The sequence below is a fragment of the Pan paniscus genome, chromosome 11, assembly GCF_029289425.2.
Source record: "Pan paniscus chromosome 11, NHGRI_mPanPan1-v2.0_pri, whole genome shotgun sequence".
In the NCBI taxonomy this organism is placed as follows: domain Eukaryota; kingdom Metazoa; phylum Chordata; class Mammalia; order Primates; family Hominidae; genus Pan; species Pan paniscus.
Window position 1 is genome coordinate 84743535 of NC_073260.2, and position 17806 is coordinate 84761340.

The 17806-nt window shown below is 33.7% G+C and overlaps 1 protein-coding gene across 9 annotated transcripts in view; it reads right to left on the reverse strand.

Moving 5' to 3' along the window:
• The window catches only part of AGTPBP1 (ATP/GTP binding carboxypeptidase 1), a 195882-nt gene that overhangs the window by 62504 nt on the left and 115572 nt on the right, over positions 1 to 17806 (reverse strand). For all 9 annotated transcript variants that reach the window (XM_034967480.3, XM_034967478.3, XM_034967479.2 and 6 more), the window contains 3 exons: positions 12171 to 12254; positions 10189 to 10275; positions 9957 to 10105 (listed from right to left, as the gene is read on the reverse strand). In XM_034967480.3, coding sequence (XP_034823371.2) covers positions 9957 to 10105; positions 10189 to 10275; positions 12171 to 12254 — 320 coding nt within the window. The remainder of the gene's footprint in view (positions 1 to 9956; positions 10106 to 10188; positions 10276 to 12170; positions 12255 to 17806) is intronic.

The following is a 17806-nucleotide window of genomic DNA, read 5'->3' on the forward strand; positions in this document are numbered from 1 at the left end:
TGGAAAGAAAACAAGAATAAAGCCTGTGTTATTTGCTCGAAAGTTAAGGTATAAGTATAATCTCATGGAGTGTATGTGTGTTTGTGTGATTATATACACACATACATAAATATGTACCTACAAATATGGAAACCACTACAAATGTGAATTACTGTGTAAATATTATGTATGTATTAAATATACTCCCTAATTGTTCATTGAGATAGTTTGTAAACAGTAATAACCCAATAGCAATGTGTATACCAAGTGTACAGATCTTTTTTTTTTTTTTTTGAGATGGAGTTTCGCTCTTGTTGCCCAGGCTGGAGTGCAATGGCATGATCTTGGCTCACCGCAACCTCCACCTCCCAGGTTCAAGCGATTCTCCTGCCTCAGCCTCCCAGGTAGCTGGGATTACAGGCAGGTGCCAGGCTCATTTTTGTATTTTTAGTAGAGACGGGGTTTCACCATGTTGACCAGGCTAGTCTCAAACTCCTGACCTGGTGATCCGCCTGCCTTGGCCTCCCAAAGTGCTGGGATTACAGACGTCAGTCACCGCGCCCGGCCAGATCTTGGTTTTTAAACACCATTCACTACTAAAGTAAAATGGCACTCTTTGAAGAAATGGCAGATTTCATTCAGGGGCAGAGAAAAGCAAGATGGGCCTTGTGCCAAAAAGCAAGGGCACCCATAAGGAATGACAGGGATATCTCAAAAGGGCACACACACCAGCATTAATGGTATCCCACTGGCCAAATCCTGGACAATTTGAATATCAAAATAAATAATGATAGCAACAAATTATAACTCATTGAGTCAAATAGGAAACCCAGTCTATACTGATAATAATACATTAAAAGCTTGAGAAGGAACAAGATATTTAGATAGTCTCAAAGTACCTCAATGTATAACACTAATTACAAAGAGAAGAAGGAAATGTAGGAAAGCCACACACCTAAATAATATTAAACTGTAAAGAGCACCCCAAAAGGCAAAAAAATGTATGAGGAACATTTGTCAGGGGGACTAATCCATTCTAGGGAGGCAGAGGAGACTTGAATTAACTAACGTGGGCAAAGCGGTGAGAATGCTACAGACTAGACTCCAAAATTGTACTTTATTGCCTGGTTCCAAACATGTTCAATTTATGTAAGAAGGCAGTTGAAAATCCTCAAAAATCTGAGAGAAACAAAGATGGAGAGAAAGTGAAAGAAAAGCTTGGTACTGAAGCTCCAAGTCACTAAAATGCAAGACTGCCATCTAGTGGTAATTTCAGCAAATCCCTTCCAAGTAATGGGGGGGGTAAGAGGGGGTGATGGATTGAAACAGACACAGCACTATTTAGTGACACACATTCTCAAATTCAGTATTTCAAAGGCAGTATTCTCTTTACAATTGAAAATACAGTATGAAACATAAATATTTTTAAACTGCTTAATTTTAAGATCATTCACTTGTGAAAACCACTAAGTATTCAATAGAATCACTTTTTAAAAGCTCAAAGAAAAGGACAACTTGAAAGAGAAGCAACTGCCAGCCTGTTCCTTTTTGGGGACACTGCCAAAGAACAAGACCTCTATTGGGCACATTTTCTAGAATCCAACACTTAAATAGTACCCCAACCGGCACGCCCCAATCAAAAAAAAAAAAATTACAGACAATAAGCTACTCTCCTAACTGATACTACTTCCTCATTTCAATCATGTATGACAATTAAATAAATACCTCCAGATGAAGAAGTTTCCACTGCACATACTTTCTTTGGTCATCAGCTCCCACCCTTAAAATGAATTATTGCTAGTTATAATTGCTTACAATGTTAAATTCTAGTTTACCAAAATATTGGTCCCTTTCTTTTAATTCTGTTAATGTTAAGACAAACCAAGATTTGCTTTATGTTGTACTGACCTAACAAATCTAAAGATAAGTTTAATAAAATATTACATCTGCCTAAACAGCTCCCATAGCTTCTACTAACTTCCTAGTTAAATACTTACAAATACATGGAAATAAGAAGAAAACTCACAATAGACAACTTATCATCAGAATCTGGAAGGAATCTCTATTAAACTTAAGGCAGATGGAGCAAGACTGAAAAATCCAATGCAGAATATGCCTCGTGATCTGTATCTTGTGGTTTAGGGGCTTTTTTTTTTTTTTTTTTTTTTTTTTTTTGCATTTTACATTTTGGATTCCACAGCTAAAATAAGTGTCACACTGAATAAAAAATAAAGAAAACAATAAAGAAGTACAAAAATAGAAAGCATAAAAACCCAAACACATCAATTGTAAGAATTTTAAACAGGTTAAACTCGTCTATTAAAAGACAAATGATCAAACAACAAAATCCAACCTCTTATTTATGAAAAAAAAAGCAAACATACATCAAGCAAATTCAAACCAATATAAAAACAGAATTCAAGGCAAAAGATGCTGAATGAGATAAATGTGATAATTTTATACTATTAAAGAGATATGCAAAAGGAACATGGAAAACTTACAAAATTCTGTGTGCCAAGTAACATCGTATTAAAATAGAAAAAAAATATTTTTTAAATGAAGGCTTGACAGAAACACAACATAATTGAAAGACTGTTAAGTATTTTTAAGTCTTAGGTAGATAGAGAAGACAAAAAATAAACAAGGATATAGAAAGTTGAATAGATGTATAATATTAAATATGAAACAATATATTTTTGGGGGACAGAGTCTCACTATGTCACCCAGGCTGGAGTGCAATAGCACAGTCTCAGCTCACTGCAACCTCCACCTCCCGAGTTCAAGCTATTCCCCTGCCTCAGCCTCCTGAGCAGCTGGGATTACAGGTGTGTGCCACCAAGCCTGGTTAATTTTTTGTATTTTTAGTAGAGATGGGGTTTCACCATGTTGATCAGGCTGGTCTCGAACTCCTGACCTTGTGATCTACCCACCTCAGCCTCCCAAAGTGCTGGGATTACAGGCATAAGCCACCATGCCCAGCCAAATATGAAATAATAAGAAATCTCTCTCTATATATATTGGTCTCTACCCCCCAGTTCCTGGCTCAGAGCTCCTAAAACCCTTGTCATTTCCCAAGCAATGCAGGTGCCAGAAACATCTTTTGTTCTAATATTTGGTCTTTGACCCCACTCCCTGACAAAGAGCTTCTAAATCTCTTAGAACTTCCTGGTGATAGAAACAACTTCTATTCTAATGAGGCAGCTCTTGGTGTACTCTTTGATGGGAATTGGTCACCAAAAAGACCAAGCCATGATAAGAAGCTTGGAACTTTCAGCCCCAAACTCCATCCTCAAGGGAAAGGAAAGGAGCTGTAAACTGAGTTAATAATCATATCGATGTGATGAAGCCTCCATAAAAATCTCCAAAACACGGGATTCAGAGAGCTTCCGAGTGATGAATGCATCCACATGCCAGAAGGGTGGGGCACTCCAACTCCATGGGGAAAAAAGCTCCTGTACCCAGGACCCTTCTGGACCTACCTGTTCATCGGGCTGTTCATCTGAATCCTTAAATCTATCCTTTATAATGAACCGTGAATCGTAATTCAGTGTTTCCCTGAGTCCTGTGAGCTGCCATAGCAAATTATCAAAGTGAGGAGGGTTATGGGACCCCCTGTTTGTAACCAAGTCAGAGAGAAGTATGGTAACCTGGGGACCCACTACTTTTGACTGGCATCTGTAGTGACGGGCAGTCGTGGGAGACTGAGTCCTTAATCCTTGAGGTCTGCACTAACTCCAGGTAGTTTGTATCATAACTGAATTGTAGGAAGGACACCCAGTTGGTGTCTGGAGAGTAGAAGAACTGGAATGTGTGGAGAAAATAATCCCCACACATTTGGGCACAGAAATGTGGGAAGTGGTGTGAGTAGTAGGAAGAAAAACAGGTTTTTTTTTTCTCCTCACTAAACAATGTATGTTACATTATGTTGCCTAAAAAGAATGAATATTATTTTCCAAGTGCCCATGAGCACAAAACTGACCAGATATTAAGCCACAAAAAATTACTGCAAATCATAAATTCCACATCAGTGAACAAAATGGATTAAAATTTGAAAGAATGAGAAAAGTCTTCACAAAAATAATACAACCAACTAAAATGTAAACTCTTGCCTAAATAATTCTAATCTAAAGGATACCACATTACATACAAGTAATACAAAAAATAACAAGGAGATCTTAATATTAAAATTTGAAAGGGGAATACAGAAGTTGTAATCAAGAGAAAATTTGAAACTTAAATACTTTGATCAACAGACAAAAATAAATTTAGGTAAACATACTAGAAGTTAGAAAAAGAAAAAAAATCAGCCTGCAGAGAGGTAGAGAGAAATTAATAAGCACAAAAAATTCCAATAGAAATAATGAATAAACCAGCTTTTTAAAATTATAAAACAACAAAATAAGTTTTAAGTACCAAAAAATTGGAAAAAACTAATCCAGAGAATAAGCAAATATACATATTGCAGATAGCACACAAATTTCTGCTACTGAATTTTTAAAATCTAAATGTCACTGACATAAAAATATATAATACAAATTATCAAGACTCCCTCAACAAAAAATAAAAAACTAGTCTAGACTGAGTTATAGAAAACTCTGAAAAAGTCCAAAAGCACCCCCTCTCACCTAATTAAAGGGTACAGAATCAGACAGTTTTAGAGGCACATTTTTTGCAAATTTCATTAAAAACATATGTTATTTAAACTGCTCCAGAACATAGGGTGCAGAAATAAAAGCCTTTACATTTAAGTGTTCAAAGTAAGATCAGCCTCCTTCCAAAACTAGACAAAGATAGTTCTCGAAAAAGAAACTGACTTGTCTAACTTATGATGTAAAACCTTTAAACAAAATTTTAACAAATCAAAAATAGCTGTATCATAAAAGATCAATTCACACAGCCAAGCTGACCTATTCCTAAAATCCAAGGGTGGCTTAATAACATGAATATTATTAACATAATATAACACATCCAAAGGTTATAGACTAATATGGTCGCATTACATTCATTGATAAATGCAAAAAAATTCTTAAATCTGATTTTTTTAAAAAAGAAATTCTTTATTTTTATTTTTAGAAATAGAAAAATATGTATCTCAAAACAAGGATATGCTTAATGTACATACTAGCAACATTCCCATTGAAGTTAAAATAAAATACAAGGATGCCCAGTGTACCCCTTTTATTTTCAACATTGTTAAAATTCTATTCAAAAACAATGAAAGACATACAATATAGCTATGAATCACAGAAATTCTAGGTATCAAGAAAATCCAAAGTACCAACTCAGAAACTGTAACAACTAATAAAAAGTTCAGCAAGAAGGTTGATTTTCAAGTAAATATATAAAAATCAATAGCTTTCTTAATAGAAGTAATGTTTGAAAATAGGAGTACTCTTTCACAACAGAAACAAAGGTAAACAGAAATATAAAACAATAAGAAAACTAAAAAACATAGGTGAAGGCATAAAAAAACTTGAATCAACAAAATAAAACATCATGTGCCTTAGTAGTAAGACTGGATATAAAATATTCTGTCTCTCCCAAACTATTCCACAAATTTAATCCAATGGAAATTTTTGGTATTTGATAAAACTATTGTGAATCATATTCAGAATAAACTATTCAGAAAAAATAGGTAGAAAAGTCTGTATATCGTATTTGAAAATAACTACAGGATGTTAGACTATATTTTAAAGTCAAAATAAATTAGAAACACAGTGGTACTAGATCAACAAGAAACCCCCAAACATAATTAGTGTGTATGTAGGACCATAGATTATGAGAACTGCAGTGTTTCAAACCAATGGGGACATGTGTCTAAGAGGTCAAAATAATTGAATTCAAATTCAAAAAGTGAGGAATTATAAGCAAGTTATGGTGGCATTTTATCAATCAGGTTCTAATCTGTTTTTACTAACCTGACCATTGTCTGTAACAGCCAAAACAGAGCAACAATGTTTAATGGCTTCTGAACGATATTTCGTACCTTTCGTTCATTCGTGGATCAGGTATGCAGTTGTAAATATGAAATGTCTAACAATTCAATAAATTCATCAACGACACTTTAAAACTCTTTGGAGAACGAATGAATTTAGTTGTAGCTACTTAACCACTAAGAATAGGAATAAGTTAAATCCCAATTCACAGAAAATACCAAAATAAATCCGGATGGATGCTGTTAAATATAAACACCGAAAACATACTATCAAATGCACTTCAAAAAGGCTGAACTAATTTAATACTTCACCAGCACTGTAGTACCCATTTTCCCTAGTCTTCAGCAACATATGTTCATTCTCTTTGAGAAATCCAACTTCTAGGAATTCATGGCAATAATCAGAAACATATATGTAAACAAATAATTAAGGGTATCTACTGCAAGACAGCTTATAATTTTGAAATGTGGAGAAAGACTTAAATCTTCAATCTGTTATCGTTCATTTATTGTACCTTACTCAATAGAATATTACACAGACATTACTAACGATGCTGCTGAATAATATTTAATGGGCATGGGGAAAGTTTTTTTACAAATTATTGTACAGTTTAAAAAAAATGTAGTGTTACACATGAGCTTTCATACTATAATCCCAAATCTGTAAAAGAGTAAAACTTAATTTTAAAATTATGTATGTGAATGTGAATAAGAACAGATAACAAAATGTTAAACACTGGTTTTTTTTGGATGCTCCCTTTCTAAAGTTTTTCCTTTAAACTGTTTTTAATTTACTTACTTTCTCACATTAAATATCTACTGTTTTATCATCAGAAAAACATGCACGTGTACCTGGCATACAGATACTTCTATGAATTATAAATACAAATATCTATGTATAATAATGTTTATCTCGGCAATATTTAAAATAGAAAGTAATCAGAAACAACTGTCTTACAAAGAAAGGTTTGGATAAATAAATTACAGTACTTCCACTGGATGTCTCTTAAAACTATGTTTCACAGGAATATTTAATAACCAGAAAAAATGCTGATAACATAAAATTTGATTAAAATACAGAACATGAAATTGCATTGGTTATGAGTCTTCTTTTTTTAAAAATAAATGCATAACTATATGTAAGTAGAAATCATACACTGCATTATAAAAAAGGCTGGTAAGAAGCAACAAATGTTAAAGTGATTATCTCTGGATGATGCATTGTCAATGGTTTTATTTTTTTCTTAACACCATTCTGTTTTCCAAATTCACTACATAGTGAGTTTGGAAAGTGTGATATACATACAAGAATATCCAAAGGAGAAGGGGGAAGAAGGAGAGGAAATTTAAAAATAAAGCAGCCATCTGTCCCACTGCTTTGAATTAGTTTTAATTACAGAATTTTATTCATTTTAAAATTTTAAATGACACTAGAGAAATTATTGTATCTATCACATAAAGGTATAGGTTTTTTTAAGAAACAGAGAAGCATTGCTCCAAAATGTATACTTTTAATTTAAAATGTTATAGTTTTTAATAAAGTTTAAAGTGTTAAGAGTTCTATTTTAAGTGAATATAGTTAGTAAAAATGCAATCTACTTGTAGCACTTCTGAAAATTATATTGACTATTATATCAGGAATAAATATGCCTTTATATTTTACTCATAAGGTGCACCCACCATACCAATAAAATTAATTTAATTAATTGTTCTTTTCTCCTCTAAAAATATTATGTAGCATCATTACAAGTTAAATAGGGAAATCACTAGGTTTCTTTACTTATTTTAATATACTTTGAATGAGTTTCAATTAAGGTAATTTTTAAAGTTAATTGAAAGTTTAAGGTTAACATATTTCTGAGAAATATCACATTCCATAGTTAGTAGTTTAAAATCACAAAAGAATGTGAAATTGACTGCATCAAGAATATTCCTATCACTATTCACATAAATCAATATACTCGCTGAACTTTTAGTCAAAATATGCACATTTAAAAGAATAAACACTTAAAAATTAGTTACTTAAGCCATTTAAAAATCTTAGAAAAGTGTTTATAACTAAACCAGGTATTATGCTACCTAGTCATCCCACAATTATTGCATTAAATAAATGAATCTGACTAAAGCTTTTTTTCATACATGTGAAGTAATTCTAGAGTATACAATATCTTATTTTCCACATAAATAATGACAATTGGGAACAACCTCTTCAACTGTTGAAAGCTTTAATTTTCAGAAATGTCCCCTTAAATAGCATTATCATATTCATGCTTTTAACAACTTAGAGGATTTAAATGAAATGGATGATACAGCATTTCATGTCTCAGTTGTTAAAAGTTTTTCAATCTTTCCAACAAATGATTGAGACCTTGGAGATTTTGTAACTTGTCACACATATGTTTCTTCTCAAGCCCCAGTGCAAGTTTTCTTGTATGCCAGAAAAAAATTCTTTTCTTTTACACAACAAGATTGCCATTATAACATTAATACTTGAAACTTGATGTTTCAATTTTAAAATGCTGATATTAAGTTCATACAAGTATGTCATTTTCCACAGGCATAATGTTTGACTACTGGGTGTCTTACAAATAATCCTTAGTTTTGTATATATTAAAGTACTAAACACAAAAACATTGAATGAGGCTATATTTTTAAGATTTTTGTGGGTACAACTCAAGAGTATTTTTTAAAACGGTCTCATGAGACAAATAGTAGGGAAAACCAGTGAAACAAAACACTAGTTCTTCGAAACAGTCAGTAAAGCTAATAAACCTCTAGAGTTAGACTGACAAAGAAAAAAAGAGTATCATTAGCAGGAATTAATTAGGGACCATCAATACAGACCCTGCAGAAATCAAAAGGATAGTAAGAGAATACTACAAACAACCCTGCACATACATTTAACAACTTAGAAGAAATGGACCAATTCCTAAAAAGCACAAACTACCACAACTCACTCAAGATAAAAGAGGTAATTTGAATAGCCCTAAAACTATTCAAGAAATTAAATTTCTAGCTGGGCGCACTGGCTCACACCTGCAATCCCAGCACTTTGGGAAGCCAAGGTGGGCAGATCACTTGAGGTCAGGAGTGCGAGACCAGCCTGGCCAACATGGTGAAACCCCATCTCTACTAAAAATACAAAAATTATCCAGGCGTGGTGGCACGCACCTGTAGTGCTTGGGGGTCTGAGGCAGGGGAATCACGTGAACCTGAGAGGTGGAGGTTGCAGTGGGCCACAATCACACCACTGCATTCCAACTTGGGTAACAGAGCAAAACTCCATCTCAAAAAAAAAAAAAAAAAATTACATTTCTAGTTTAAAAGACTATCAAGAAAGGAAATCTCCAGATTCAGATGGTTTCATTACAGAATTCTACCAAAGTTTAAGAATTAACACCAATGCTACACAAGTGCTTCCAGCAAATTAAGAGGAGGGAACACTTCCCAACTCATTTCATGAAGTAATACCATGATACCAAAAGCAGATACAGTACCAAACAAACAAACAAAAAGACAACTATAGACCAATATCCCTCTTTAGTAGAAATGAAAAAATCATTAACAAAATATTAGCAATTTATACACAATGACCAAGTGGGGTTTATTCCACACTTTTTTTTTTTTAATAAATAAATCCCACTTGGGATTTGTTTATCCCAAGTGGGGTTTATTCCAAATGAAAAAGGTTCATTCAATGTTCAAAAATCAGTCAACATAATATACCATATTAACAGGCTAAAGAAGAAAAATTACACCATCAGATGTCTCCATCGGAGTATACATAATAAACCTTTAGTTCCATTCAATTTGGATGAAATCAATCATTACACTTTAAAGGACTTGCCTACATAAGAGTAACTCTTTTTCACCAACAAAAGCTTGACCTATTTCAAATGTTGCATAATATCTGAATTTTGAGAACTAGAGAAAACAAGACACTGAAACATTTTTTAAAAGTTGACAATTTTTTTAAAAAAACTTCTTTTCCACAGTTAAGATGCCTGCATGCCATCTCAATTGGGAAAGAAAACTGTCTTACCATAATTAAACTGACTGTTGGACTTTTCACAGTTAATGATGTTAAACCTGTAAGCAACACCTGGTCGCATTCCACTGACTTCAAAGTAAAACCACTGATGATAATGATTGCTGTTTATGTCTGAGTTCAGAATAAGATCATATTCATTTCTGAAAATAGAAGACAAAGAAATCTGATGAAAATTAGGAAATATCTGTGCACATACAAAATGAGAAAATCTTAAGTGACTTACTTTCTAATTTGAATTACTTTGCGCAGATTCCCAGACTCAAATTTGGAGTTAAATTTCAAAATATCTCCCTCTTCTGGAATGGTGTAACTAAATAAAAGTTTTAAAGTAAATGTATTAAAATACATTGCATTTAAACAGATGAGCAAAAAGTAAATAAAATTATAATTAAAAATACATCACTACTGCCATATCACCTTCCTCATTATTTTTAAACTAAAGCACAAAACAAGCACAATCAATACATTAAATGTGGATAAGATTTATGGACAAAACTTATAATAAGAGATTTATTCTTATGTTTATACTGATATAGTAAGAACTTTTGCCTCACTGAATGCATGTCATTTCTAAAATACTTATTTTTATACAAAAAAGAACATTTTTAAAATGGCTATGACCTGTACTGAGCAGCAATAATTCTCATAAACGATGCAGTTCTCTGAAGAATATTATTTTCAATTTGAAGAGCTAAATTACCTATTATCTTATTTAATTAGCATCAAGAGGCACACGTATTATCCTCATTTTACATATTGATTATTAAATAAGCATTTACCATGTATCTACTAGGTGCCAGATACTGTTTGAGACATATGTCTGCTTGGTTCCCTGACTGAATGCAAACTCTTGCTCTTCTGGAGCCTACTCGCTAATAAGAGAAGACTAGGACTCTAAGATGCTCAATAATTCTGTCCAAAATAGCACTGGTATGCCACACTCAGGGTTCCTGAGTTTCTGTTTCTACCACTTCTGCCTGTCTTATCTGACAAAGAATTATCAATGTTGAAATAATTAAATAAATAAGGTATATGTTTCCTCTTTTTTATAACAGTATTATTTCAAATTTAGTCATTAGCTTTGCTACAGCTTATACTCTTATCTAACAAAACTTTAAAAGAAAAAAAAAAAAGTGTTTTAGCCAGGCACGGTGGCTCACACTTGTAATCCCGGTACTTTGAGAGGCCGAGGTGGTCAGATGACCTGAGGTCAGGAAGTTCGAGACCATCCTGGCCAACATGGCAAAACTCCGTCTCTACTAAAAATACAGAAAAATTAGCCAGGCGTGGTGGCATGTGTCTGTAGTCCCAGCTACTCAGGAGGCTGAGGCAGGAGAATCACTTAAGCCCAAGAGGCAGAGGTTACAGTGGGCCGAGATTACACCAAAGCACTCCAGCCTAGGAGACAGAGTGCATGGGACTCCATCTAAAAAAAAAAAAAAATGTGTTTTTTTCCTCCACATATGATTGGCAAGATGTGAAATTTTCCAAAAATATTTGTATGTTGAGGGAGAGAAGAAAGCCACTGAGGGCTAATTGAATTTCTCATATGAGAAGGCAGATGACTAAATAATAGTCAAACTCAATATTTGTAATTTTCATTTATTTACTTATATTTAAATCCTAAAATGTGATGATATCAGTGACAATCCTAAATAGTAAACGACTAACACATCAAGGATCACAAAAAAATGCATTCCAAAGATGGAGCAGGCAACCTAAATGACTGAGCCGATTATAAGCAGTAAGAGACAACAGGGTGTGGTGGGGACTATGGAGAAGGATCAAGCAGATGCTCCTTCGAAAGGGATGGTAATTTGTTATCCTAATGAAATGAAGGCTCAGTATTGCAAGACAAGCCAGCGTTTCATATAAAATATCCACTCTCCTAAGTGAAAGTAATTTCAGTTTTTCAAAAATACAACATCATTGTGTAACCTTTACCTCAAGCCCATTAAAAATCTACCTAAAAACAAACAAAATCTCGTGATAGAGTTAAGTAGGTAAACATGACTTACCATTACCATTACATCCCAAAGGATGAAAACCTAATTAAGTCACAACTAGTTATAAATTAACTATATTTTTATTTATTATTTTAAAAACTACCAACATTTTTCACAGAATTTTTATCTTTTAGAAATAATACTAAAATTTTATAGAAAAACTTAAAACTAATAAAAGTTCATTAAAATCAAGACTTACTTTGGGTTATCCAAGTCATATACCACACGATCTATGATATCACTCTGATGTATTAGCCTTTCAATATCTTGAGCAATTTTTGTCCTGAAATCATAAAGGTTTAACCAAAATATATTGTTATACACTAATGTACAACTTTCTCCAAAGTAAATTTTGAATGAAAAAAGTGCATGATAAAAATTTCTTGAAATAAAAATGATCATTCCTCTATCTATATATTTTGCATACAAAAAAACTAGCAATACGTAATAAGACAAAAATCAGTATCAGAATTTGAGTTCTAGAAAATATCCACGTAGAATACAGCCACAAGTCCAATCATTTAAAAAAAAAAAAAAACTTGAATGTCTATTATGCCTTTCTACATAGAAATGGTGTGGTTTCGCTATCTAACCCTTGGGCAAATAATTCTGTATACATAATAGCAGCATTACGAGAAGGTATAAAGATGTGAAAAGCCAGAGATTATATAAGAATAATTTTTTTAAACCCACCTGGCTGGAATTTAGCTAAAATGCAATTGGCAGTCAGCCTGCATGTTCGCAGAATCTCTCCTCTCTTTTGTGGTAGGAAAGGAAAGGTAGAGGGAAGGGAAACACCTGTTTGAGGGAGCAGAGGATGATTCCCTGAGCATGCAAAATTCTCTAGACTTGATCTCTCCCTGAATCAGTCCAACAAAATAAAAATTCCTCCAATCCCTACCACTGTCCTAGAAGACTAAGTCCCCCATAGAACCCACAATCTTTACCCCATCAATATTTAAGCTAAGGAAGACAATAATCACTAAACTGTGTCAACACAGGTGACACTAAAATATAGCCAAAACAGAACAGATTTGATTCCTAAAGCCAGACTGCCTGTAACTCCAGGTAGACTGGCCACAAAGTCCTGCTAGTGTTAATACATAGCTACTTCTCATGTAAAACTTATTCTCAAAGAGGAAGGTGATTATATGCACTGATTTAAATTTCAAGTTTGTTCATTTCAGCTAAAGATAAGTAATGCAGATTAGAACTGTGGCTTATAGATTTATTGAGAGCAGGGTGAGAAAGTGTACCAAAATAGTTTGTAACAAAATCTCAAGAATCCATTAAACATTGACAGTCTTAAACTTCAGGCAAATCTGAAACTAGTCTCCTGCACGAAGATACTTTTCCATGATAAAAGGATATTAACTCTCACATAGTTTAGAAATATATGTAACAATATCACAGTATAACCTTAAATTTAAAATAAGCCAAGAACCTACCCTAATTGAAAAATTAAAAATTACCAGGAAAATATCAGAAGGTATGATAGTTAAACATATAAACAAAGGATACTAAAAAAAAAAGTATAATGCTAAAACTAATCTTAATCTACTAGTTAAACAGTTAAGAATAATTTACTTTTAATTTTATTCTATAAAAAATAACTCATTACTGACATAGTAGTCTATCAGGAAAAAAAGATCTACTATCAAAAAATTAAGCTACACATTCTTGATGTAAGTTTAATGTCATAACTTTAAAATGCCAATTATAAAGAAACAAGCTTTTTTAAAAGCTATCGATTATAGTAACACATAAATAAATTCAGAATTTACATCAACCAGATGGTCAATAGTGAAGGATATGGCACTTTCACATACTCAAAATATACCACATCAAAATTTAAGTGGTCAAGTATGGGTGAATGACTAAATATATCTATTTGTCAGAATAATTTATTTAATTAATAAGGTTGATATATGCCACAAATATGTAAAAATTAATATTCACAAAGGTTTGGTTTTTGTTTTTTTAGCAAAATGTTATGAGAAGCTAGTTTTAACAGCTCAGTTCCACAGTGATGTTCCATAACGCAAAACAGGGTCAAAGAGCTCGGGCCCGACAGGGGCCAGCAGATATGAGAACTGAGTGAGGCTGACGGGCAGGAACTGTGGAAAACTGAGGACACAGCTTCTGTCTAAAAACGAGCTGACTGCTGCTAGGCAGGAAACAGAGGTAAAGGTTGTTGACAACCTTCAAGAAACACCAGAAACTTGGACTTGTTTGGGAGATGTGGAATCTCCCAAATTTTAAAGGCTGGCAATTGGTTTAAAAAAAAAAAAAATGCCACTCTGCAAGTTAAGCCAAATCATGTGCAAGTTGAAAATGGCCTATATACCTGTTTGTATACTTCTAACACTGTATTTTGGGGGACATAATTGCCCATTTATATTAGACTAGATCTAAAATACTTGAGGGGAATCTTTGCCCTGCCCTAAGCTCTCTTTAATAAAGAGGAGAGGCAGGGCATGGTGGCTCGTGCGTGTAATCTCAGCACTCTGGGAGGCCGAGGCAGGAGGATCACGATGTGGTCAGGAGTTCGAGACCAGCCTGGCCAACATGGTGAAACCCCATCTCTATTAAAAAATACAAAAATTAGCTGGGTGTGGTGGTGGGTGCCTGTAATCCCAGCTACTCAAGAGGCTGAGGCAGGAGAATTGCTTGAACCTGAAAGGCAGAGGTTGCAGTGAGCTGAGATTGTGCCACTGCACTCCAGCCTGGGCGACAGAGCGAGACTCTGTCTCAAAAAAAAAAAAAAAAAAAAAAAAAAGGAGGGAAACAGTCTTTTATTCAGACATGTATTTGTGTTAAGCAGATCAACTTTTATAAAAGAATGACAACTCTTCCTTCCTTTACCCCAGCCAACTATTGAAATACATGGCTTTCCAGTCAAAACAAATAGTCTAGGTACTCTCAGGGACTATAACCTCAAACTTACTGCCATTCAACATTTATGAAAGACTTGGCATGGAAAGGAATAATTTATGCAGGACTGTCTAGAAAATATATAGCCTATTCAGTCCATACTCAAAAACACATGTGATATGTGGCCACCAGCAAAATTGTACTTTGTTAGGTTTTCAACCACAGAGCAACACTACAAGAAATCATTTAGTAAATCTCATTGCTATATTTATTGTAAGAACATTATGGGAAATGTTCATCACATTAACAGTATGCTCTGAGGTTCCATATTATCTGTATCTGCTAGAAAGAAGATTCAAGATCATCTTCTTTACAGAGAGTATAACATATATATGTGATCAGTACATATATACGATCAACAGGATAGGCTCATGATATAGACCAGGGTTTAACTCTTGGCTCTGCCATTTACCAGTAGTGTAACTCAACAACCCTGAGCTTCAACCTACTCTTCTGTAAAATAAGAAAAATAATAGCACCTTCCTCATAGAGCTGCTATAGTATTAAATGGCACACTTTATATGCATATATACACTGCATATAAAATGCTTGTTACTGAATTGTGTGTCTGGCCCACAAAATGCCTAAAATGTCTTTAATAAAAGCTATCTGCTGCTTTTACTCCTACCAATACTTCTTCCACTATTGCCTCAATTCCAGAAGTACCTGTGTTTTCCAAGCCATTCGAAGCTTCATATAAGAAATCCAGAGTTTTGTTTTCTTTATTTTGCCTTTGCCACAATTCTTTATCTACTTTTTAATTTAAAATTTCTGAAAAGGTAATATGCTGGCATTACACAAAATCAAGTATGATATAAAAGCAAAAAATGAAAAGTCTCACTTATTAACACAACCTGTATCTTCCATCCACATAATCAAGGAACTACTTTTATTACTTTTCTTCCAGATTTTACTTGATGAAAACATAAATGTAGACTGCTTTTCCCTCCTTCTGATACGAAGTCTAAAACGTCATAAAACAAGCACCTTGTTTATTTCATTTTATAATACATCTTACACCTCTATCAGGGTATAGACAGCTTTTTGTTTTTTCAACCACTGCACATTATTCATAAAAAGGTTACACCATAATTTAACTAGTCCCTGACAGATAGGCACTTGAGTTGTATCCAATCTCAAAACAATACTGCAATGAAAAACTTTGAACGCCACTTCACATGTATGCAAACTATGTGTGCACACAGACGTGTGAGATTTATGAAATAAACATATCTCACAAATTCCCAGATGTGGGACTGACATGTCAAAGGAAACATGCACATTAATCTTGATAGAATCTGTCTGACCACCCTCTACCAGTGGTATTCTCAACTGACATTCCCTCAATTGAGATTCTCTCATACATGAATTCTTTCAATTAATGTATGAGAGAGGCTGTTTTTCCATAACCTCATCAATAGAATGTTATGCTCAATTAGATTTTAGCCAATCTGATATGTGGAAAATGATATCTCAGTACATCTTAACTTACATTTCTCTCATTTGGAGTTAAGTTAACCATGCTTTTGTGGTTGTCACCGTTTCCTTTCCCTTATTTTTCATTTTATTTTCATAAGCGTATTTTTTAAAAATACCTTGAATGTTTTTTAAAACAGGCATTACATATTATATAAAAGTGTAATTTATAATAAAACGTTTTTAAAAATACAGGGTTTTTTTTGCCGGGCACGGTGGCTCACACCGGTAATTCCAGCACTTTGGGAGGCTGAGGTGGGCAGAACACGATGGCAGGAGATCGAGACCATCCTGGCTAACACAGTGAAACCCCATCTCTACTAAAAATACAAAAAATTAGCCAGAAGTGGTGGCACGTGCCTATAATCCCAGCTACTTGGGAGGCTGAGGCAAGAGAATCACTTGAACCTGGGAGGCAGAGGTTGCAGTGAGCCGAGATCGTGCCACTACACTCCAGCCTGGGTGACACAGCGAGACCCTGTCTCAAAAAAAAACCTAGTTTTGTTTTTTTTTTTTTTTAGGATATATGAAAAAACAATGGAAAGAAAATAAATCAAAATGTTAATAATGGTTATCTCTGCAGGATGGGACAAAAAGTGACTTCTTCCTACTCTCTAATGTTATGGACTATAAAAACAGAAAAAAATGCACCAAAAATGCTAAGCATACTTTAAAATAAGAGATAAATTTAATTTTAATTTTAAATCCAACTTAAACCAAAAATATAGGTTTAAGTAATCATCAGTGTGTTTGCAATACAATTTTTTAAATGTTAGTGTGCTATCTACATTGAGATACGAATCTTACTTATAATGGACTGTTTCTCTTTCATTTGGAGGTAAAGAGATTTTTAACCAAGTTTTATTCATTTTATACTGAACTTTCTTTAAAACAGTGATTGCACATAAGAAAACTGTACAGTAGAAATTCAAAATAACAATCAGGATATTTTCACTGAAATCATGTAAAGGAGTCTAATGTTTCCTTTTCTGAAAGTGATAAAACAGTAATTCTTCATTAATTTTGACATCATTCATTTCCAATGCATTCAGGTAGGGAATGTGATAAGTTGGCAAATAATTCACAAAATGTCATCATTTGCTCAAAAATAAGATGCAGAAGACTAGGCAAATAAGCAAACCAGAATTACCATCCTCAATGTATTTTTTAAAATAAGCATTTCTGAGTACTTTGGAAATACCTTTAACCTGAACTATATTTGATATTTTATCACAAATATAGAACCATAAAGCCTTCAGAGTGGCTACAGGGGTCAGCAAACTTCTCCTACAAAGAGACAGATAGGCTTTGCAGGCCACATGACAGCCATTCAACTCTGCCATGGTAGCACAAAAACAGTCATAGACAATGCATTAAAAAACAAGGCATGACTATGTTCCAACAAAGTGTTATTTGTGGACACGA